Source organism: Cnephaeus nilssonii (genome assembly GCF_951640355.1).
Source record: "Cnephaeus nilssonii genome assembly, chromosome: 21".
Taxonomy (NCBI): Eukaryota; Metazoa; Chordata; class Mammalia; order Chiroptera; family Vespertilionidae; genus Cnephaeus; species Cnephaeus nilssonii.
In genome coordinates, this window is record NC_137092.1 from 36322556 (window position 1) to 36344929 (window position 22374).

General features: G+C 59.1%; 1 protein-coding gene across 1 annotated transcript; it reads left to right on the forward strand.

The window, feature by feature from the left end:
- The first annotated feature begins 741 nt into the window (after window positions 1-741).
- Window positions 742-19768, forward strand: ETNK2 (ethanolamine kinase 2). The gene is made up of 8 exons (XM_079761958.1): window positions 742-1329; window positions 3201-3460; window positions 6269-6391; window positions 11881-12023; window positions 12850-12933; window positions 15202-15347; window positions 16908-16981; window positions 18688-19768. The coding sequence occupies exons 1-8, from the start codon at window positions 1075-1077 to the stop codon at window positions 18758-18760; spliced, it is 1158 nt and encodes a 385-aa protein (XP_079618084.1). The 5' UTR covers window positions 742-1074; the 3' UTR covers window positions 18761-19768.
- Window positions 19769-22374: the final 2606 nt, after the last annotated feature.

Sequence of the window (22374 nt, forward strand, 5' to 3'; positions counted from 1 at the left end):
ACTGGACAAGACTATATAGAACATTCCCATCGTCACAGAAGGTCCTCCGGGCAGAGCTGGGTTCTGCACGGCAGCAGTGGTGGGGCCTTGTGGGTGACAGGTTCCCGAACAGGACAGAGAGACAACTTGGGGAAACAGAAAAGGGCCCCTTCTCTTGAGGAGTTCTCTGGGTGGGACAGTAAGAGCTCTCCCTCCAGGCTGGTAACTAGTGAGATACCCATTGGCACCCCGACCCCCAACATGCACCCCCAATGCCCCTTCTCCGTGTGTGTGTGTGTGTGTGTGTGTGTGTGTGTGTGTGTGCAGGGAGATATTTGCCCGGGGGCTTCCCTGCAAGGAACCGCCATTGAAATGCGGCAGGGGCTGCAGGGCCTTTTCCCAGGAGTCCAGGGACTGGAGGCAGAGAGCTGGGCAGAGGTGGGCCACCCAGTCTTCTGGGTCTCGGCCGGACTCCCCCCCACAGAATGGAGTGGGGGCGCAGGAAGAGCCCCCCATCCCCCGGTCCTGCCCCAGAGAGAGAGGCGGCTCCAGCCGAGGTAGGAAGCCACCTCACTGCCTTGAAAGCAAGGGAGCAAGCCCTGGGTGGAGGTGGGGGTGCCCCAGGGTGCGGGGGAGCTGGGCCCCGAGCCGCAGGCCCTCCAAGCGCCCCGCCCTCCAGTCAAGGCCACGGCCACCGCCCCGCCCCCATCCTTGCGTCAATGTCCCGGCCCCGCCCCCACGCCGGGGCCTCCCCGGGGGCGTCCACCCGCCCCGCGCTCCAGGTAGCGGCGGCCGTGGCGGCCGAGAGCGGCTGGTAGCGCTTCCCGGTCCTGGGCCGCGCGGGGGAGGAGGGGGCGGAGGGGGCGTTCCCGCGGCCCCCGCCCCGCGGCCCGCGCCCGTGATGTCACAGTCGCGGCCGGCCCCGGCGTCCCCGGGTCGGCTTGGGGCGGCGGGCTGCGAGGAGGCGTACGCGGCGGGAAGGGGCTCCCGAGGCATGGCCTGACCCCGGCCCCTCCCCGCCTACGCCGCCCCCCAGCCGGCCCCCCTCCGCCGGGCCAGCGTGCGCGCGGCGGCTCCGAGGGGGCGGCCCCGGGAATGGCTGCGCCCCCTTCGGCTCCCGTGCCGCGCTCGCCCTTTTACCTGCGGAGGCCGGCGCCCGGCCCGCAGTGCCCATGGGGCATGGAGGAGAGAGCGGCGGCCGGCGCGCGCTGCCGGGAGCCTCCGGGCCCCCCGCGGGCTGCCGTTCCCTGCTTCGGGATCTCTGTGCACCCGGACGACATCCTGCCCGGCGCCCTGCGCCTCATCCAGGAGCTGCGGCCGCATTGGAAGCCCGAGCAAGTTCGGACCAAGGTACCCGAGCGGGAGTGCGGGCGTCGATCCGGGCATCCCTAGGGGCGTAGGGCCCAGGGCGCGCGGCGCTGAGCGGGAGGGTTGAGGCGGGGGGGATTGCATGTGTGTTTCCTTATCCGTCCGCCTCTCGCGCCCTCCACACCCCCCTCCACTCGGGCCCGCGGGCGTGCACCCCGGAGGTCCACCTGTCCACTGTCAGCGTGCAGCGCGCGGGCCCCACCCCCTGTCGCGGCGCAATGCTGCCCCTGGCTGCCCACCGCTGCCCGGGGCGCGTCCCCAGCGGGCTCTGAAGCCTGCGGGCAGGAACTTTTCAGGAACCCCCACACTCACACACGTTACTGCCCCTCTGCACCATGTGGTGGTAGCAAAGCCTCCAGGCTCTGAGCAGCCGTGTGGGAGTCCTCCCCATCTCCCCTGGCTCTGGCTCAGCCACCCACCCCACTCCGAGACACACACACACACACACACACACACACACACACACACACAGAGCGCCTCCCACACCCAAATGGACACATGCGCAGGGAGTCTCTGGCTGACACCCCAGCTGACCTGTGTCCTCTGAAAAAAAATGTGTCGCCTGCCCACCCTCCTGCCCCTTCTGGGAGCCGCTTGTGGGGGGATGGCCCTGGGGGGGCGGGAGGCACCTGCAGCTTGTGCTGGAATGGCTCCTCCTCTGGGAGGATCTGGACCAAGTGTGGAAGCTCACAGACCCCTCGTAGGAGAAGGGTGGGTAGGTAGCATTTTCAAAATAAAAGATCTCCCTTGGAGTATGAGTGCCAAAGCATCAAGCAGGCCCGAGTTACTTCCACTACTGGCCTAGCTTGCTATCTGCCAGTCCCTCCCTCTTAGGGCCTCAGTTTCCCCACCTGGAATTGGTTCAGAGGTCCTCTACAAGGCCCCTTCCAGCACTGACACTGTGCCCTGTCAATTCCATGGTTCATTCCTCCTTGTCACCCCCTTGGGGAACCTGGTCTCCCAGCTCAGGGTCGACGGTCTCTTCTGGTATGGAACGCAGAGACCCTAAGGATCTCTGACCACCAAAGCCGTGGGGTGGGTGCCAACCTCAAGACCCTGGATGGGCAGGAGGGACAGCAAAGAGCCCTCTGCCCACAGGCAGTGAGAGCTGGTCAGGTGGGGATGTACTCGTCCTGGGCACTCAGACCACAGTGAGTTCCCAGTCTCTCCTCTGCCACATTCTGGTCCATGGGGGCTTCCCTCAGGGCCAGGGTGGAGGAGGAAGGAGAGGAGGGGGGCTTCTAACCCTCCAGTGGTGTGCAGACTCCCCACACAAATCCCATCCCTGGGGGTAGACGCAGGGTGCCTGGGCTGAGCCAGAGCTGCCACTTTTTTTGAACTCTCTAATCCAGTGGTTCTCAACCTTCCTAATGCCGCGGCCCTTCAATACAGTTCCTCATGTCGTGGTGGCCCCCAACCATAAAGTTATTTTCGTTGCTACTTCATAACTGTAATTTTGCTACTGTTATGAATCGTAATGTAAATATCTGTGTTTTCCGATGTCGCGACCCACAGGTTGAGAACCGCTGCTGTAGAGCCTAAGACCATCGGAAAACACAGATATTTACATGACGATTCATTAACAGTAGCAAAATTACAGTTATGAAGTAGCAACGAAAATAATTTTATGGTTGGGGGTCACCACAGCATGAGGAACTGTATTAAAGGGTTGTGGCATTAGGAAGGTTGAGAACCACTACTCTAATCCATCCCAGGCGTTGGGGAGTGTTGAGCTCTGCGTTAAATGAGTGTGAAGGACGGGGTTGTGTGTGGTTGGGCTGGAGTTGGGCAGCCATGGGGCAAGAGGAGATATCCTGCCCCATGCGCCCCGTGCTGCCCTCTCCCCATGCTAGCGCTTCACGGACGGCATCACCAACAAGCTGGTGGCCTGCTATGTGGAGGAGGACATGCGGGACTGTGTGTTGGTCCGGGTGTACGGGGAGCGGACGGAGTTGCTGGTGGACCGGGAGAACGAGGTCAGGAACTTCCAGCTGCTGCGAGCCCACGGCTGTGCCCCCAAACTCTACTGCACCTTCCAGAACGGGCTGTGCTATGAGTACATGCGGGGCGTGGCCCTGGGGCCTGAGCACATCCGGGAGCCCCGACTCTTCAGGTGAGGAGGGTGCCCAGGGTCCTGTCCATCCCCACGCTTTCTCAGGCCTCGGGCTTTGGAATCCTTGGCCAGCTTCCATGGTGTAGAGTGGAGTCCATGAATGAGTCATAAGATCTGTGAACTCCCTGAAATTGCATGAAGAATGGGTGTGTTTTTGTGCATTGCTGTGCAAAGAGGGACGATAGCTTTGTGTAGGTTTGCAGTGGGGTCTGCCAGGAGTTCTCAAGGGAGGCGCTTGAGACCTTGGGTGAACATGGGACCAAACCAAGCGCCTGGTTCCCTAAATGTGGCAGGGAAGAGGTTCCTGGTCCATGGACCCATCTCAGCCTTGGAAATGAGATCTGAGCCAAATCCCCAGCCTGTCAGGGAGTTTAGCCCCTCCCCTCCTGCCATGAGCTCAGGTGTGCTAGGAGAATGGCCGTACTGGGGGGAGCAGGGGTTAGTAGCCCAGAGAGATGCCATCCCTCCCCCAGTGTGAGCCCCTTTCAGATGTCCTGACAAGGTGGGAATCCAGGTTCGGGGAGCTGCTGAGCTTCCACAGGCTCACAGAACCCGTGGTCCCCAGGCAGCCAGTCCTGTGAAATGCCTAGATCTATAGGACCTTCAAGCCCTGCGGCTGCGGGGCCTGGTGCACTCTTCTCTGTGCTGGGCAGGGAGGTTGGGCAGGATCCACCGTCCTCCCTCCAATGCTACGGCCATGTGCAGGGCACTCAGACCAGAGTGAGCTCCCAGGTGACACTGGGGACAGTGGCACAGGGGTCTGCCCAAGACCCTTGGGCTCTGTCCTGTCCCACCCACAGGGAAGGAACCTTCCAGATTCCGGGGGGCAATAGCAAAGCCCCCCTGGGGAGTAGACCAAACAGCTTCTTTGCTCCCTCGCCTGCTGCAATTAACCCCAAGTGAGTGTCCCTGGTCCTGTTTGCAGGGAACCCCCGTCAGGCCTTCTAGGGACTTAGAAGGAGGGAGTCTAAGAGCCTCACCCTCCACCCCAGTGCTCCTGACCACTGCTTCTGGGCCTGCTGAGGCCCCAGCAGATCCCCTTGCGTTGTAATTTGTCGTGTGTTTGTGTCTGGGTTTGGGGGATGTGCCAGCCCACTTAAGGGGCATCTCAGGCTCCCTGCTGAGCAGCGGCCCATGCACCCAGGCTGGAGAGGGAGGTCTGAGCAGGGCAGAGGGTGAGGACCCCTGTCCTGCTTCCCCACCAACTCCTCCCAGCTCTTGTGCAAATAAGCTCCAATATTGGCAGGTCCTCGCCACTCCCAGTCTCACCACCCCTGTGCATCTGATACTGTCACTCATCCTCTCATGAAAATAATTACCGTTGTCAGGAAGATGAAGATGGATTTGGGTTCAATAATAAGAACTTTACATCCGGGGGGAAAGCCAGAAATTGGGCGAAATGTAGGAGGTAGCCCTTCCTCGATCCTTTTCCCAGGATAGACCGTTATCTTCCTGGGATAAAGGCGGGGGTGGGGAGGGGGAGAGCTCTGGGAGCCGCTTCACCGCGTGGCCCCGAATCCCACCTCCCAACCTGGGCCTGTTGAGGCTTTGCGGCATCAAGATGCTGCGTGTTGAGGTTAACGTTCATTGCTATTCCAGACAGCATCCCTATTGGTATTCAAGGAAACACTCTGCTTGCATTCTGTTCGGAATCCTCCTTTGGGGAGGGGAGGCCTGGGTCTCAGGTCTGCTTCTCGCCTCGCCCAGGCCATGCCCTGGGCTCCCTCCTCTTCTGGGGCCTCAAGTCCAGCCTTCGTCTCTCACCACTCAGCTGCTGCCACACCCCCGCCCCCTCCACCCTTTCGGAGGTGGGAGCCTTGGGGGCTTCCAGAGGAGCCCCCAGAGTGGCCTGTCATCCTGTTGGGAAATGGCCTGCCCCTTCCCAGGACCTGGCAAGGGGAGGGGGTGTCCCTGGACAGCTCGGCAACAAGGTTTCAAACAGCCAGGGCCTTTGTTGTCTCTCCTAGATGATGATCATTGGAGCAACAGGCAGAGGTGAAGGAAGCTTGAATGTTGGAGGCTGGGCAGCCGGTGGGGGTGGGGCTCCAGAGGGGGAGCTGGCCCAGGCCTGGGGGAGCCCAGCTGGGACCCAGGCCGCAGATGCTGGGTCCTTATCAAGGCCCTCCCTCTCTGACGGTCAGCCCTCCACCCACCTCCGCCCTCTGGCAGCAGCCTTCCCCCTGAGCTGCTTTCTCCTCTCCCCACCGCCCCTCCTTCTCTCCTGGGACCTTGGATAATGTCCACAGGAGAACTTGAAAATAGAACACTGGTTTGTTTTGCGTCCTTGGCACCCAGCCGCCAGCATCAACTCCCTGCCACAGAGGAAGGGGCTGCCCTGGGCCCGCCTGCTTCCCTCCCCACCTTGGCCAGGCTGATAAGAGGCGGGCCTTTCTCCCTGCCTGGCATGACCACCCCTGATCCCTCGGTGCCCTGCGTTCACTTCCCCCTGAGGGTCAGAGTCCAAGGGGGGGGAGGAGGGACACTGCCCCCATCCCCAGTGACCCCTCTGTCCTCAGGGGTTGCTGTGGGTACATGACCTTGGGGTGGGGCAGGGTCACTGACCAGTAGCCAACAGCCCGCTACTTTGCCCTTCTGCTAGGCCAGCTCTAGTTCTGGAAAAGGACCTGCTAGGCCAAAGGCCAATCTCATTTTCATGCCTCTGCTGAGGTGTAGAGAGAGCTCTGGAAAGATATGTAATAGCCCCAGACTCTGCCCTCTGGCCAGCCCCCTCCTGGACAGCGTAGGGCCTCTTTCCGGTCAGGAGGGGCTGATGCTCTATCCTTCCTGTGTTGTTTTTTTTTGCTGTAGGCTAATCGCCTTGGAAATGGCAAAGATTCACACCATCCACACCAACGGCAGCCTGCCCAAGCCCACCCTTTGGCACAAGATGCACACTTATTTCACCCTCGTGAAGAACGAGATCAGCCCCAGGTACAAAGATCTGGGAGGGTTCAAGGCTGCCACTGTCTCCTCCACCTTAATGTGATCCTGCTCCCCATTCTTCTGCTCCACCGCACCCTGCAGGGGGGGTAGTGATTTCAGTCCCGATTGCTGAGCCTCTGTTGCCAAGGAGAGTTGGGCCAATTGAGAAATCTGAGGACCTTGAATCCACAGTTTTAGACCCATGCTTGTGCTTCTTTCTTCTTTTTTTTTTTGATCCTCACCCGAGGATATGTTGTTTCTTTCACTGATTCTAAAGAGAGAGGAGGGGGTGGGGGAGAGAGAAACATCTATAGGCTGCCTCCTGCGCGCAGCCTGACCCAGGATCGAACCTGAGACCCTTCGATGCACGAGATGGTCCCGTAAGCACTGAGCAACACCGGCCAGGGCTGCTTATTTCTTCTGGAGTCTGCTGGTTGTGGCAGGGCCTAGGGTCAGAGACAGTGTCCCCCATTTTACATAAAGGGCACTGAGGCTCAGAGCTCAGCTCTGCCCAGTGTCAGGGCTACTTGAGCTGCCTTCTAGCCGAGGAGGGAAGCCAGCCCTCTGGGAGAGCGGTGAGGCTGTTACAGCCAGTCAGAAGTCAGCTCCTCCAGCCAGTCAGAAGTCAGCTCATCGGCTGAGAAGGTCTTGGGACATCAAGACTCCTGCTGCTTGTCTGGATGCCTCTCATCCCCTCGTGCCCCACCCCCACCCCTGCCTGGCAACCTCGCTTTTCACCTTATTCCGACTGACAGCTTGCTGTTTCCTCTCTGCTCTTTTCATCATCATCACATCACCTTTCCCCAGATAAGACAGGACTCCCAGGTCAGCCATCTGAGAGTCCTTCTAGCCTCCAAATACCTGACTCACCCACTTACCCTTGAGTGTTGAGTCGACAACGGGGGCAAGGAAGAAAGAGTGGTGTCACCCTGCCCCTTCCCAAAAAAGCCTTGAACACCCTTTTTTCCAGATGTTCATGAGATGGGGTACCCAGGTCTGAGCGCAGGGTGCCTCCTCCCCTCCTTGAAGATGATAAGACATTAATGGAATCTCTCCCAATCGTGTATCTGTCCCACTCTCGCCCACAGGATGCTTTATCTGGATCCTCCCACTTAAGGGTTATCAGACACTGCTTTGGGACTATTTGTCCAGCATGGCCCATGCTCACACCTCCTGTGTGAAGCGTTATCTCTGGGACATGAACCGCCTTGCCTCTTAGGACTAGAACAGCACGCAGAGAGTAGGATCCCTGGCATCTCAGCCGACAGGACCGGAGATCCCCCAGCCCTACCACGTCCATTTGACAGACTAAGAAACTGAGACCCTGGGTGGGGATAGGACTTGCCCAGGGTCGTTGCTATCAGTGGCAACTCAAGGACTAGAGTCCAGGCCTGATGCTCGGGCATAACCCTTGCTACTGCAGCTTCCTTTGAGTCCGCGGTCACTGTGTATCCTTTGGGGGAGGGGTGACCTTGTTGGGAGGAGAGTCTTCTCTGGAGAAGAGCCGACCAACTCCCTTTGTTCTTGTCACACTTTTGACCTTGGGCAAATCAACTGGCTTAACTTTCTTGAGCCTCTTTGGGGGGTGATGCCTGCCCTGCCCTGCCCACGATACCCCAGAGCAGGCTGTGATGAGCAACCACTCAGACAAGATGAAGCACCTGAGTTCTGTAATAACCCTGTCTAAAAATTTTCCTAGTGACCCTGATTTAGTCCATCCTTCATTTCACAAGCACGGATTGATTGGGATTTAAAACAAACAACAATACCAAGGTGGCATTGGCTCTGCCTACAGAAGCTTAGGAGCCCTCTGGGTAAAGAGGACCTGCCCGTGCAGAGCCATAGAAGGAGGCAGGGTGTGCAGTGTGTGCCAGGGGTGGGAGAACCAGGGAAGGTCTTCTCGGCAGAGATGGGAAGGGAGGCGCTCTGGCTGGAGGAGGTGGCCTGAGCATAGCTTGCTCCTGGATGCGGGGTAGACGAGTTGGCCGGAGCAGATCTTCAGGAAGGGTTGGGAGGAGTCTGGAGAGAGAGAGAGCTGCAGGGGTCGTGTGAGCTGGAGCTAGAGTGTGAGGGGGGCCTTCAAGGTCAAGTTAAGGAACGAAGATTCCATTTGGCTGGGGTGGAAAGTAATTGTGAAGGTGTTTGAGCTGGGGACTCGGGTCAGTAACCTGCCCAGGACGGGGTGGAGGTGGGAGTTAGGGAAGCAGGCATTCGGGGTAGGGAGACCAGCTGGAGGAGAGTTAAAATGGAATGGGCAACCGTTAGTACTAGGTGAAAGGTGAAAGTCGCTGATGCGAGGGCAGGCTAAATAGCCATCTCAGACGGTGAATAAAGAAAAATTGAATTTATTTAAGGAAAAGGGGATAGGGATGGGGATATCCAAAGGGGAGAGCTACCCAGCACTGAGCCAAAGGGTATTGGGTCCATAGATGACGGCAAAAATACACTTGGGACAGTGAAACAAGGAAGGGCCTAGAAGAAGCAGCAGGAGAGCCCAGGCTGGGCTGCTCTGGCTCAGGGAACCTGCCTTGGAGACAGGTTCAGGGGGTTAGCCTGGGACGAGCTGCTGCTGCCCGTTGCTCCCCTGGTTGGGGTCTCTTATAGGGAAGAGGGGGAGGGAATGCCAGGGCATGCTCCTTGGAAGGGAATGCCAGAGCGCACACTGGGTCCCTCGTCCTGAGAGTATCTCTCTCTCTTGCAGGTGGAGATCCTAGGGGAGGTCTCGGGGGAGTGTCTCAATAGAATATTCATCAGCTTTCCGGGTGTGCTTTGTTAGGTCATGGTCTCCACTGATTGGCTGGTGCCAGGGCAGAGGGTCATTAGCCAGTGTAGCTGGTCCTGAGGCAGCTACGTGGTACTTGTCTGGTTTTGCTGCTTTTCTGGGCCTGGAGCTGAAATACAACTGAGGCCTAGATGTTATCTTCAGGGAGGAGAAGGTCATGACCAGCGGTATGCTAGGGGAAGATAGATTACCCTGAGCACAAGGTTCTTGTTTTCCCAGTTCTGCCCCTTGCTAGGCCTCCAGAGCTTTCTGCCCTGCTGCGTTTCTGTGCCTGGCCCATCGTCCTTGCTCTCCTCGTGTCTAACGCTAGGGTTCCCCAAGCTTGAGCATGAGATTCCCTTGGGTGCTTGCTCAGTGCAGGTTCTGACCCTGGACCGTGACGGGAGGCCTCACGTTGGACCCTCGGCGTCCGCATTTCAGAGGCTCCCCTGGTGATGCTGAGGCGGGGAGCCAGGGACCCCTTTGGAGGAGCACTGCCCCCGCGGCCTCGGGGGGTGGAGGGGGCTGAGGCAGAGACGCTGTGGAAATAGTGGTAGCCTAGGCGTCTGGGTCGGCATGGCAGTGGCCAGGGTGGCCAGGAGGATGTGGGGTTGATAACGGCTTTGGGGCAACAAGCGGAGACTCAGATAGGCCGAGTGGTGTGAGGGCAAAGATCAGGCAAGCTGAACACTTAGAAAGTCCACCCTTCCCCACTCCGATCCCGAGAGCTGGGTGGACACTGGCCAGGCACCAGTCCCTTCATCAGGAAGAACCCCAGGCCCTGTAAGGGACAGGTTCAGGGAGGTGGCCCGGGACAAGCCGCTGCCTGGCGTGTGAAAGTCTCCGATTTGAGACGCAGGCCCTCCGCCCTGGAGAGGATGGTGGTGTCAGGCCTGAGGGAAGCTGCGCTGGCGAGGGTCCAGGTGCTCGGGGGGAAAGAGGGAGGTCAGGATTGTTCCCACGGTAACCATCTCTGTGGCCTTGGGGTGGGTAGTGTGGGGGGTCAGACAGAGGTCAGGGCCTGGGCAGCCGGCATCTTGGATGTCAAAGCCATGTTTTTCAAGCTGAGACCTCGGCAAGCCGAAGGAGGCCTCCTAAGTTTTATCTTTGGATGGTCTCAGTCCAAGAAAAAGGAGAATCTTGAAAAAAAAAAAAAAAAAGGTAGCTTCTTAGGGAGAGCCCAGAGGGAAACGCATGCTCTGCAGCCTGTGGCTACAGATAAACCCCAGTGAAGGGAGTGCGGGTGGGGAGGGTGCCTCCCTGACAGCCCCTGACAGCCCCCCGCACTCCGAGGGGCCTGCGCAGAGCCTCGGGGGGCCCCGGGCCCTCGTGGTTAGGAGGCCTGGCCTGACGCCCATCCTTGGACGGGCTGAGGCCCGCGCTCCTTAGTGAGGACGTGGAGGGTCTAGCTGTACAGGAGACAGCTGAGGCTGGGAGGAAGACTGCCCTTCCTTGAGCCTCAGTTTCCCCATGGGGTTGGTCTGGAGACCTAGGATCCTCTCTGCCACTCACCCATTTCTGGGGGGACATGGGGACACCGTAGTCGCTGAGAACCCTTCCCGCACATTCCGGTTTCTGGGCTGGGGGTGTGGGCACCCGTGGGAGCATCAGCAGGACCTCTCTCCTTCTCACGCCCCTGCCCATCCTCTCTCTGCCCTGGACGAGAGAGCAAACCGGAGAGGGATGCGTGGAAACAAGACGCCAGCCCCGCCCCTTCCCCCATCGGTGGTCCTGGGGGCCTGAGGGCTGTGCTGACTCCTTGGCTTTTTAGGGTGCACGGAACCTGTGCGTCCTGGGACCACAGTTCAGAGCTTCTGTGCACAGTGGCTCCCCGTCGGCTTCCCAGGCCTCTGCGGGACCCGTTCATTCACTCCTCAGCAGCAGTGCCTGTGTGTGCTGTGGGGGGCGGGGGGGGGCAGAGGGGCTCCAGGTGCTTTGTTCCTGCCCTCAGGTGGCCCACGCCATCCCGCAGGGCTCTGGGACAAGGAAACTCACACTCCGAGTTCGGGGTGGAAGGCACGATATCGGGGAGCTACACAGCCGGTGCTCTCCCGCTGGACGGTCCCCATGTGCCCTTGGCCTCGCAGGAGGGAGCTCAAGAAGCACCTTCTTTGCTCGCTTATGTGGCCCGCATGGCTGTCTGTGGGATACGAAGTGAAACTGTGTGACCCCCGGTGCCGCCGGCTGCCAGAGCGGGAGGGACACGGACCAGCACATCTCTGCCTCCTCGAGAGAGAGCGTGCCAGCGCTCCAGCCCCTGCCCGGCCTTCATCTGAAGAACTTTGCGGGGAGCGTTGTTTTAGAGCGCCCCCCTCCCCAGGAATCTTCCCTGCATTTCCCTGCATCCCTGCCCAGCTGCCCCTGTTCTCACTCGGAAATAAGTGCGTTTGCTCACTCACCCTCACCTCCCCATCCTCCCTGGGCCTCCCTCCTTCAGCACCTGCCTCCCTGTCTCTTTCACGAAGGAGCAGGGACACCGTCCCGTCGGGGATTATGGTGCTTTGCAAAGTGCTTTTCAGCCAGTGTTTCCATCAGAGTAACCACGGGACATCAGGACAGGAAGCCCTAGTGCCATTCTGCAGATGACCAGAGATTGGTCATTCGTCCAGGTTCCCTCTGCAGCTCGAGGTCGTGAGGAGGCCAGAGCCCAGGGCTTTGGAGGCCAAGCCCCTGCCTGTCCGCTCTCAGCCACCCCCTCCCGGTCCCCCCTCCACGGTCACCTCTCTCGCCCGCCCAGCCTTTCCGCAGACGTTCCCAAGCTGGAGGTGCTGGAGCGGGAGCTGGCCTGGCTGAAGGAGCACCTGTCCCAGCTGGGCTCCCCTGTGGTGTTTTGTCACAACGACCTGCTCTGCAAGAACATCATCTACGACAGCACCAAAGGTACGGCTTCGGCGGCGGGCGGTCGGCGGGGCGGCCCGCAGGGTTCTGTTCCCGAGGCTGGTCCCGGGACAAGCACAAGGAGACCTTTCCACTGAGATCGTAAGTTCGTTTGTCGGAGAGAAATGGAAAAGGAAACAAACTCCCACTTAGAAAAGTCTGTGCCAGGGAAGGGCTCACCGGCAGGGCTTGTGGGGGTCTTTAATGTTAGGGCGCCCAAGCGACCCCCCCCCCCCACAATGCTTTGGGCTTCCCACGCCTTCTCAAGCCTTCCTGTGGCCTGACCTGAGCTTCCCCCAGGGAACCCTTTGCTTTATTATTTTTTTAATATATATTTTTATTTCAGAGAAAGGGACAAGGAGAGAGAGGTAGAAACAGCAATGATGAGAGAGAATCATTGATCGGCTGCCTCCTGCATGCCCCCCACTGGGGACCAAGCCTGCAAACCAGGCATGTGCCCTTGACCAGAATCGAACCTGGGACCCTCGGTCTGCAGGCCAATGCTCTAGTCTAGCCACTGAGCCAAACCGGCTAGGGCGGGAACCCCTTGGTTTATACATCGGGCCCTCGACCATGCTGAGGACAGATGTCTTTACCTGGGGAGAGCCCCAGGGACTAGCTCTGTGAGAGGGGCAGCTGGAGTGGGGGAGGGCAGGTGGACAGAGGGACAGACAGAAGGAAGCAGCTGAAGAATGCTGCTGAAGAGGTTGGGTGAGGCCAGCTTGCTGCGAGGCCCGCACAGGAGCGGGTGAGCTCCGCACGTCTGCGGCGGCGTGACCGGGCTTGTCCAGGTCTCCAGGGCCAACCTCAGTGCTTCTCTACCTCACAGGTCACGTACGGTTCATTGACTACGAATATGCCGGCTACAACTACCAAGCTTTTGACATTGGCAACCATTTCAATGAGTTTGCAGGTGAGTAGGGCGTTGCTCTGTGGCCTGTGTCCAACATTCCCTCTGTTTGATGGATGGCCAGGTCAGGGAGAAGATGAGAGGGGTCCCGTACTTGGGAGGTGGAGCCTAGACAGCGCCTGTCCCCCGAAATATCCCAGCTCGGGGCGGGGAGGTGGATGGGGAGACACAGACTGCCTTGGAGAGCTCCAAGTCTCCTGGGGGAGGCAGGGCCCACCTGCACAGAGCGCACCTGCTGGCCAGTCTGGCAGTTTGGTACAAAGTAGGAAGACATGCCCACGTAGGATCCCTGCGGATCCCAGGCTTGGCATGTGACTTGGAAAAAGACCCCGTCCTCTGGGTACATGCAGCCCTCGCCAGCTCAGCACAGGACAACCTCAGCCTCTCCTCACCCCCTTGCCCAAGCTCCTGTCTGCCCAGTGCAAACCTGCAGGGTTGTAGACGAGGGCCCAGCAGGCAGGTGAGGAGCAGAACAAGCTGGAAGCAGCTGCTTGCCTGGGGGCATTCTGAAAAGAACCTCGTTGCAAATAGTATGTGCTCTGCAGCTTGGCTCCACGACTTGAAATCCTGGCTCTGGTGCTTGCTGCCTGACCCTGGCCTTCTCTGTGCCTCTGTAGAACGGGGATAAAATACTAGGACCTACTTCATAGTATCGACATGAGACACACAAGTACGGCACATACTAAGCAGATACTAGCACTGGCTGCTGACGCAGGGCGGGAAGCCTTCTGCAGCCCGGAGACTGGAGCAGGGCTGGATGATGGGTGCGGAAGTGCTTCCTACGAGCAGGCAGCGTGTACATAGAATCACTGTGTAAGGAAGCAGGGTGATTGTTCCCAGCTTGAGGGCTCGTTAAAAACAATTCCGTGGGACGAAAAGCTAGCCCCTGACACTGGGGTTGGAGGGACACCCCAGGATGGCAGTGTGAGGTGCTCAGCAGCCCTGAGGCTTAGGATAAGCCTCACCTGGCCTAGCTTCAGCCACTCCGCAGCCCAATCTAGGCCAATCATGACCCTTCTGGAACCCCAGCTGACCAGGTCTGTTGGTCTGTCGAGTGCTAATTATACCTGAGGGTAAGACTCCCAGGGACCAGAGGCTCAGCTGGGCAGAGCAGCTGAACTGTGGGGGGTGGCACGAGCTGCGGCTGGCATCCGCAGGGCACGGGGCCTATGCATGCTCAGCTGCCAGGCCCACTGACCTTTCCAGAAGGGATCATTCTTAAGCGCGTTAAGTCCTTCTCACCCACCACACAGAGCGAAGTCCAGCTGGAATTTCTCCAAAGGGGCAGGTTGCATCCTGCTCCTAAGTTGAGAATGAAGGAGGAGGACTGAGCAGGGGGGAGGGAGGAGGGCCAGGGAAGAGATTGGGAGCTGGGGAGAGGGCCCTCCAGGGTTCGTGGGAACAAGGGGATCTGTCTGTTACTGGGAGCTGGAAATCCGTGTTCCCATCCTGAACCCACCTCTAACCGGCTGCCTGACCTTGAGCAAATGTCTTCTCTCTGGGCCTTACTTTCTCCATCTGCACAAGGAGAGTCTTTCTAGCCGTACTCTTGGGGCCCTGGGCGACTGAGTGTGTTTCTCCAGAAACCCAAGGGAAGCTTGGGAAGGAAAGGAGAGGGAGGACGAGGCTGGGGAAGGTGGTCCAGTCCTAGTTCTGTCTAAAGGCCAGGCCTCTGCCACTGTGCCCAGGATGTGCCCAGGTGCTGGGCTGGCAGCTTGAGGACTCAAGGAAGGGCGGACCAGAAGGGATGGAGGCCTAGTCCTGGCTGTTCCCCAGTCGTCTGGAGAAGTGGGTGGGGGCAGGCGCCTTGGAATCTGCTGTGAACACTCTCCAGGGGATGTTTAAGTAGCCGGCCCTCAGGAAGCAGCGCCTGAGTCGCACAGAGCCCTTCGTTTGCAATGGAGAGATTTGGGCCCAGGAGAGGAAAGGGCTTGTCCGAGGTTAACTGGAGGTCAGCATCGCACCTAAGACAACCGGGCCCCGACTCCGTGCTGTGCCCCATACCTCCTATGTGGCATCGTGTTACCAAGGTGCTAAGGGGAGACAGGGGGGCTCAGGGGGTCCCCATCACTCCCAGGACTATCCCTTGCCCCTCAGCCAGTCTGCTCCTCTCAGCGCCCCAGCTGGGGTGGGGCTCGACCCTCTACACATGACAGCTGACCAGCTGGCGGCACTCCTAGGCCCCGCCCAGCGAAGCAGGGAACACCTGGGCTGGCGGAGGCCCCGGGTGGGCCATCTCCCAGCCACTTCTGTGGTGCCGCCTCCCACCAGGTGTGAGTGAAGTTGATTACTGCCTCTACCCGGCGAGGGAGACCCAGCTACAGTGGCTGCGCTACTACCTGCAGGCACAGAAGGGGATGGCCGTGACCGACAGCGAGGTGCAGCGGCTCTACGTGCAGGTCAACAAGTTTGCCCTGGTGAGTGCGTGTGTGGCTTTGCGGCGGGCAGGGAGCAGGGCAGGGCGGAGCCAGGAGGTGGGACGAGGGACCCACCCCCAGCTCCTGCCTCTCGCAGCCTGTGGTGGAGGAGGAAGCTGAGCCCAGGGCCAGGTGTGAGGTCCCGGGAACCCTACCCTAGAGGTGAGACCTAGGAAGAGCCATCCTGGGCACCCCCATAATACGAAGGTGCCCTGTTCCCTGTTTCCCCCACCCCCTCAAGTCTAGGTTCTCCCTTTCCTAGGAAACTACTTCCAGGAAAGACCTCAGCTTCCTATTTTAGCAGATCGCTCACTTGGACCAGTAGTTCTTTCTAGTGTCTAACCTCAGTCTTTCCTGCTACAGTTAAACTCGCCCCTTCTTTATCATAGCCTTGGGAGGAGATAGAGAATGCTAGCTCGAATCCTCCTTGGTAGGGTCCTCCGCTGACTCAGAACTCGGTCAGCCTTTCCCGTCAGGCTCTTCCTGCTCCAGGTACTGTGCTGTCCGTTCTCGATCCGGTGTGCCACTTACTCAGGGTCCGTGGTTCATGCCAGGTCTCCACCGGTGTGTGCCCAGGAGCTCGCTAACTAGTCTTACTGATGTCAGCCATGCGTAAACAAGAGTAAGTCAGCTGCTCCGAGTTTCACAATCGGTCCAGGAGCCGAAGTAAAATCTTTGCTTACCTGGGAGTTCAGCTGCCCTTTCTGTCCTCACCCGCACAAAGCTGGTTCTCCCTCAGGCTCTTCCTCCTGACTCTTTCACTCAAGGTCTTTCTCTTACTAAAGTTTTTAGTAATCTTTCATACTTGCTAATTGGCCTACGTCCCCTTTAAGTCCTAAAAAAGGCAGAAAGGGGAGGGAGGTACCGGATAGTCAACCCCAGAGCAAGCAGGACTTGGGCCGGGGTGGGGGACCCCAGCAGGGAAAGTACTTGTGTCACCACTGTTTGTTGGGGGGCAGCCGGACGCTCGGCTCTCTGGCTTCTTGAACCTGGGGTGCCCTGGGCCCCTGGGCGCCTCTGGCTCCGGGGAAACAGCTGAAAGCGTTGTGCCCAGATTCTGGCTTCTTATTCCCACATCTACGCTCATTTTCCAACCCGACTACCTCCTGATAGAAGGTAGGGAAAGGTCACTTTAAGGGGCCGTCTAGCAGACCAGGCCTTGATGGCCATGTGGCCAGGGCACTGCTGAGGGGCACTACCCCCCACACACACACACCCTTCCACTGGCCAGTGGCCCGAGCTCTGGCTCAGAGGCTCATCTCGCCCTGGATCTGCTGGCCTTGAAGACTTGAGGGGAGCTGCCCTGGGGCAGAAGCCAGGGGGAATCTCTGTGTGGGCCGACCCCCCGAGGGGGGTGGGGGGAGCACCGACTCTGTTAGAGGGAGTGGAGCCCCCAGATGCTACCCGGTGACCTCACCTCCTGTGCTGGGGAGACCCCACCGTGTCCCTGCCAGCGTCCTGGTTCTGTGTTTGCCGGAGAGACTGTGCCCCCCCACCCCCGTACACGGGGTCAGGGCCAGGCTTGGCAGGACGCCGTGCCACCCTCTGCTCCGTTTGCAGGCTTCTCACTTTTTCTGGGCGCTCTGGGCCCTCATCCAGAACCAGTTCTCCACCATCGACTTCGATTTCCTCAGGTGAGCACGGGATGACTCGGGGCGGGCGGTGGGGGGAAGGAAGCTGAGGGTGTGGGGGCAAAGGACAGCCCAAATGGAACATCCAGAGTCCACTCCTCTGCTAACGTGTCCCCACCGGCCAGCCAGGGCCCGGGGGTCAGTGCTCCAGGGGAGGTCAGGAGCCGGAGCAGCTCGGAGGAGCCTGGAGTTCATGCGCCTGCCCTGCCTGCCTGGCGGGCGATGACACTTTCCCTGCCTCCTCCTGCAACTCTAGGGCCCTAGCCACAGGGCCTGGTGGGGAATGGGATGGTTGCAAACCAGTCTGAGAGGTCTTGAGCCCAGCCGTCATTCCATAGCAGCGGGGTCAGCGGTCCAGAGCGGAAGTGACTTGCTGAGGCCACTCGGTGGTTTCGTGCTTACCGTGGGGGGTGTCAGACCCCACTCCTCCTTCAGTGGCCCCCAGTGACCCACTGCAGGCTGTACTGACACTGTACTCGGACACAGACTCCACGGGGGTGGGGGGTTACATCGTGGGTGCATACGTCCCTAAGGGCCAGGAATCACTTTGTTCTTCATTCTGGTCCAGTGTCCTCACCTGCTCCTCCCCATCCACCCTCAGCCTAAAAGGCATCACTGCCCTGGTTTCAAGGTGTTCGCAGCCATTAGAGGTAGGCAGTCAAAGGCACAATGAGCTCATCACCATCAGGATGGCCACTAGCAGATAAACAGGAAATAAAGGTGTTGGCAAGGACGCAGAGCAACGTGCTGTCCATGCCACGACTGTGGGACACAATACTGAACTTCCTCACACATTAGGGTGACTGGATGGCCCAGCAAGCTCACTGCTGGGTAGAAGGAGTGAAATCAGGGTCTCCAAGGGATACCTTGACGCCCATGTTCGTGGCAGCATTTTTCACCATAGCCAAGAGGTAGAAGCCACCCATGCCCACCGCTGGATGAATGGGTAAACGAAATGTGGTAAATTCATACAGTGGGACATACGCAACCTTAAAAAGGAAGCTCGCACCACTTTTGCTACAATATGAATGGACCCAGGACATTGTGCTAAGTGAAATAAGCCAGTTACAAAAACAGAAGCTGTAGGATTCCACGTCTATGAGATAACGAAACTCAACTTCACCGAAACAGAAAGAGTGGTGGTGCCAGGGGCTGGGGAGGGGACAGGGGGAGTCACTGGTTAAGGGGTATGGAGTGTCAGTTTTGTAAAATGAAGTCCTAGAGATCTGTTGCTCAACAGTATGAATGTACGTCACATTGCTGAACGGTAGAACATCAAAAATGACCTTGTTGGCTGAAACCGGTTTGGCTCAGTGGATAGAGCGTCAGCCTGCGGACTGAAAGGTCCAGGTTCGATTCCGGTCAGGGGCATGTACATTGGTTGCGGGCACATCCCCAGTAGGAGGTGTGCAAGAGGCAGCTGGTCAATGTTTCTCTCTCATCGATGTTTCTAGCTCTCTATCCCTCTCCCTTTCTCTCTGTAAAAAATAAATAAAATATATATATATTTTTTAAAAATGACCTTGTTGGAGAAGGGTAGGTTTTGTCTGTGCTGAGAAGCAAGTAAAATTATAGTTGAAGTAAAAGAAAAAAAAATCAGCCTGGGTTGGGGTCAACCTGCAGACCTGGGTGGGCTGTGCTGGTGAGCAGCTGTGTGAGCCCCCAGCACGCTCCCCTCCTCACCCCAGCCCCCTTCCCTGTTTTCTCAGGTACGCAGTGATCCGATTCAACCAGTACTTCAAAGTGAAGCCTCAGGTGTCCGCCTTGGAGATGCCAAAGTGACCCGCGCCCCCCTCCCTCTCCTCCCCATCTGCCTGGCAGGCTGGTTCTCCGGGACTCGGCTCTGTTCTGGGGTCTGTACCCTTGGACAAGGTGGGAGAGGGGACAGGTGGGTATCCAGGGAGGAGACTGCCAGCCCCTCGTGGGCGCTGCTGTGACCACATTCTCTTGTTTGGAGGGGCTGATGGACCTAGCTCTGGGGGTCCCTTTAACCTGGCCAGACCTGGAGCGGGGAGTGCCTACAGCAGCCAGAACTCAGACCACAGCTCCTGGGAAGCCAGCGTTCTGAGCCCCAGGCCAGGCTGGAGTCTGGGCTGCCTTAGAGGCGTCTTCGACCCCCGCTGGCTTGGGGAAGGGAAAAGGTGGGAGGGTCCTATCTACCTCCAGTGCCCTGAGCCTGCAGCCATCTCCCACAGGCCCCAGGTGGGAGGTGTGGAGCCCAAACCAGCACCATGCCAACTCTGACAGGTGGATGTACTTATCTGGGGGGGAGGGAGGGTTGGGGGTTGTAGAAGGGTTTGAGACCTTCCTAGCAACTGCCTCATCTGCAATCGTTCTCCGAGCCAGATCCAATCAAATAGCCCTTCCCAGACCTCAGTCCAGGGGCTCGTCCTGTGCCCTCTGCTCTGCGCCGTCCCTCTGCAGCCTGCTGGGAGGAAGGCCCGGGAGCGCCACCGTCCTGGGCCTCCAGAGCCTGGCTCTACTTCATGCCGTGGCCTGGCCGGAGGGTCCCGCAGCCTTGTTCCTCCCCCTGCCTTCCAGGCATCTGTCTCTCCATGGCCACCCCCTTGGGGCTGACTAGTGGGAGCCAAGGAGCAGGCCGGGCCCAGGGCTCTCTGGCATGCTGGAGCCTGGGTCGGATCTGTCCGAAGGTGCTGACATCATTGACCCTCAACAGTCTCCACCTCCTTCCTGCCCTCACAGCCCCTGGGCCCTCAGCCTGGGCCCATAAAGTGATTCATTTGTAAATTATCTTGATTTTTCTGCATTAAAATGGCCATTTCTGGACCACTCTGTGTCTGAGTGCAGCTGAGGAGGCTCTGACTGAGGGTGTGGTTAATATGCCTGTGGTTGGGGGGGCGGGGGGTTCCAGCTCCCCCTGGGGTCCCCTCAGGTGAGCCAGGGGTCCCGCGCACTGGATGCACCTGGCTTACCTGGCTCCGGCTCCTGGTTTGGGGTAGATCTGGGCAGGGCTGGTGGCTGCTGCCTTTGACCCTCTTGCTAGAATCAGTTGGCCCTGGGAGGATGCTGCTCGGAGGGGATAGGCCAGGCGTCCTCCAACTACGGCCCGGCCCGCGGGCCACATGCGGGTGTTTTTGCCGTTTTGGTTTTTTACTTCAAAATAAGATATGTGCAGTGTGCATAGGAATTTGTTCAGTTTTTTATAAACGATAGTCCGGCCCTCCAACCGTCTGAGGGACAGTGAACTGGCCCCGTTTAAAAAGTTTGAGGACCCCTGGATCCGATAGGCTGTGGACTCCCGGAACGTGGCTTTATCCAGAGGAGGAACCAGTGGGACACTGAAGGGAAGTCCCGGGCTTCTCCCGTGGTCGTCTGTCCCTTTCAGCAGGCTCCAGGGAAGGGAGCAGGAGCCCCAGGTGAGCTGGGCTGCCCTCCCAAGACTGGGCAGCAGTGCCTCCAGGCGCCCTCCCCCCAAGGTGCCCCATGCCCTTAGGGGGAGTATTGGCCCCGTTAGGTGGACTCTGGCTGTTTGGCTTTTGCCTGCAAAAGTACCAGGGTTCCATGGCAACTGCTGAGCCGAGCTGGCCTGCAGCCGGAACTGCCTCCCAGGTCCTGGTGATCCACTGTGGCTGGGCCCAGTGGGCAGCAGGACTGAGCCTAGGGGTGCCAGGACTGGGCAGGGCAGGCCCTGAGGGTTCTCTGTGGGGGTCAGGTCATGGTGCAGCCTTCCTGTGGACTGAATGGCAGTGCCCGCTCTTTGTTCCTCTCAGATCCACCTCCGGAGCTGAGGGCAGGAATGACCATCCTCCCGGGCCTTGATGCCATAGTGTCGGATGGTGTTGCAGTGGTGAGCAGGGAATGGCTGGTCCAGGGACCCCCAGGTACGGTTCTGGCCCCTACAGCCCCTGGGCACCACATTCATGAGGGCATTTACCTGCAGGCACCTCCTACTCCTTCTTTGGAAAAGCATCCTCATTCCTCAATTCTTCAGGGAAGAGGGCAGGTGGGGCAGGTGGGTGAGAGTTTAGGCACATCCTCCATGACCCTTGGAGTCCCACCATCACTCCAGACGAGCAGCACCCAAGCCTCTTTCTAGACCCAGCAGGCACTGCGGACAGAGCATGCCTGGGCAGGATTCATCTGCTGGGCTCAAACCCTTGGCCTGGGCAGGGGGAGGCGGAGGCAGAGAATGAGCTTGCAACCCAGCCTTCCCGGTAATGATTCAGGACACTCTGTTCCTGGTCTTGCAACCAACCCACCTGCCCCCACCCTGCCTCTTCTGGCAGGGGGCGGGGCTCCCGGGCACCAAGACAGGCTCCCAGGGAGGGGAGGGCTTTTCGGGTCCTAAAATCATGCAGGTATGTGGCTGTCTCTGTAGCTCCAATGAGGTTAGGACAGTGGTCGGCAAACTGCGGTCGCGAGCCACATGCGGCTCTTTGGCCCTTTGAGTGTGGCTCTTCCACAAAATACCACGGCCTGGGCGAGTCTATTTTGAAGAAGTGGCGTTAGAAGAAGTTTAAGTTTAAAAAATTGGGCTCTCAAAAGAAATTTCAATCGTTGTACTGTTGATATGTGGCTCTGTTGACAAATGAGTTTGCCGACCACTGGGTTAGGACAAGGACTCCGGGAGTGGGAGGGGGCAGTACTGGCCTCAGGTTCCGAGGCCAGAGGACCTGAGAGTAGGGGAGCAGGAGGAACTCGGGGTGGCAGGGGGTGAGCACAGCTGGGAGTGTCCTGCCCAGGCTCCCTGTGTTTGGTGTGGAGCGCACAGGGTGGTAGTGGAGGCTGGAGGGGTGGGGATAGATGGACAGAAGTTGAAATGAGCAATTCTCCCATGTGACCACTAGAGGGCAGGCGCTGCAGCCAGCCAGGCTTCTCTGCCCCAGGACCACCTGCATCTCCTCAGTAGCCAGGGAAGCTGGGCTCTGCTGTGGAGACACCAGGTGGGGAAAGCCACCACAGGTTAGCAGCCAGGATGATCCCTAGATCAAAAGGCCGCAGTGGCTGAGTGGTGAACTATGGATAAGGCTTAACCTCCTTGTTTTTGGATGAGGACAATGAGGCCCTCCTGGCTCATTAGTGTTTTACCTTCTTTCCTGGGCCTGGGAGGACCCTTTGTGGTGAGGTTTGGCTCTGGCTCTCCACCTGGAGGCAGGGCAGTGTTTCCCTCATTCAGCGCGCACTCTGGGCTGGGGACAGGGTCAGGGAGTGGCGGGCGGGAACGGAATGCGGGTGGGGGGGGGGGGGGGGCGGGCAGCGTTGAGCCTGAGCCTCCCTTGCTGGCCGGGGACGGTTCCTCTCCGCCCAACGCCTGGAGGTCCCTCGAGCTGCCACGAGGGCGCAGTGGTGCCTGAGCTGGTGGCACATTTAGGGTTCCCTGACTCGAGCCTGCCTTCCCCCTCCCTCGTGCAAGGGCCCGTGACTCTGAAATGGTC

What these genes read in the sequence shown, in the direction of transcription:
- ETNK2 (XM_079761958.1), top strand. Translation starts at nt 1,075, where the DNA reads ATGGCTGCGCCCCCTTCGGCTCCCGTGCCGCGCTCGCCCTTTTACCTG. An exon ending in AAGAACGAGATCAGCCCCAG is followed by an intron (nt 6,392 to 11,880) that starts GTACAAAGATCT and finishes TCGCCCGCCCAG; the next exon opens with CCTTTCCGCAGACGTTCCCA. An exon ending in CCATTTCAATGAGTTTGCAG is followed by an intron (nt 12,934 to 15,201) that starts GTGAGTAGGGCG and finishes GCCTCCCACCAG; the next exon opens with GTGTGAGTGAAGTTGATTAC.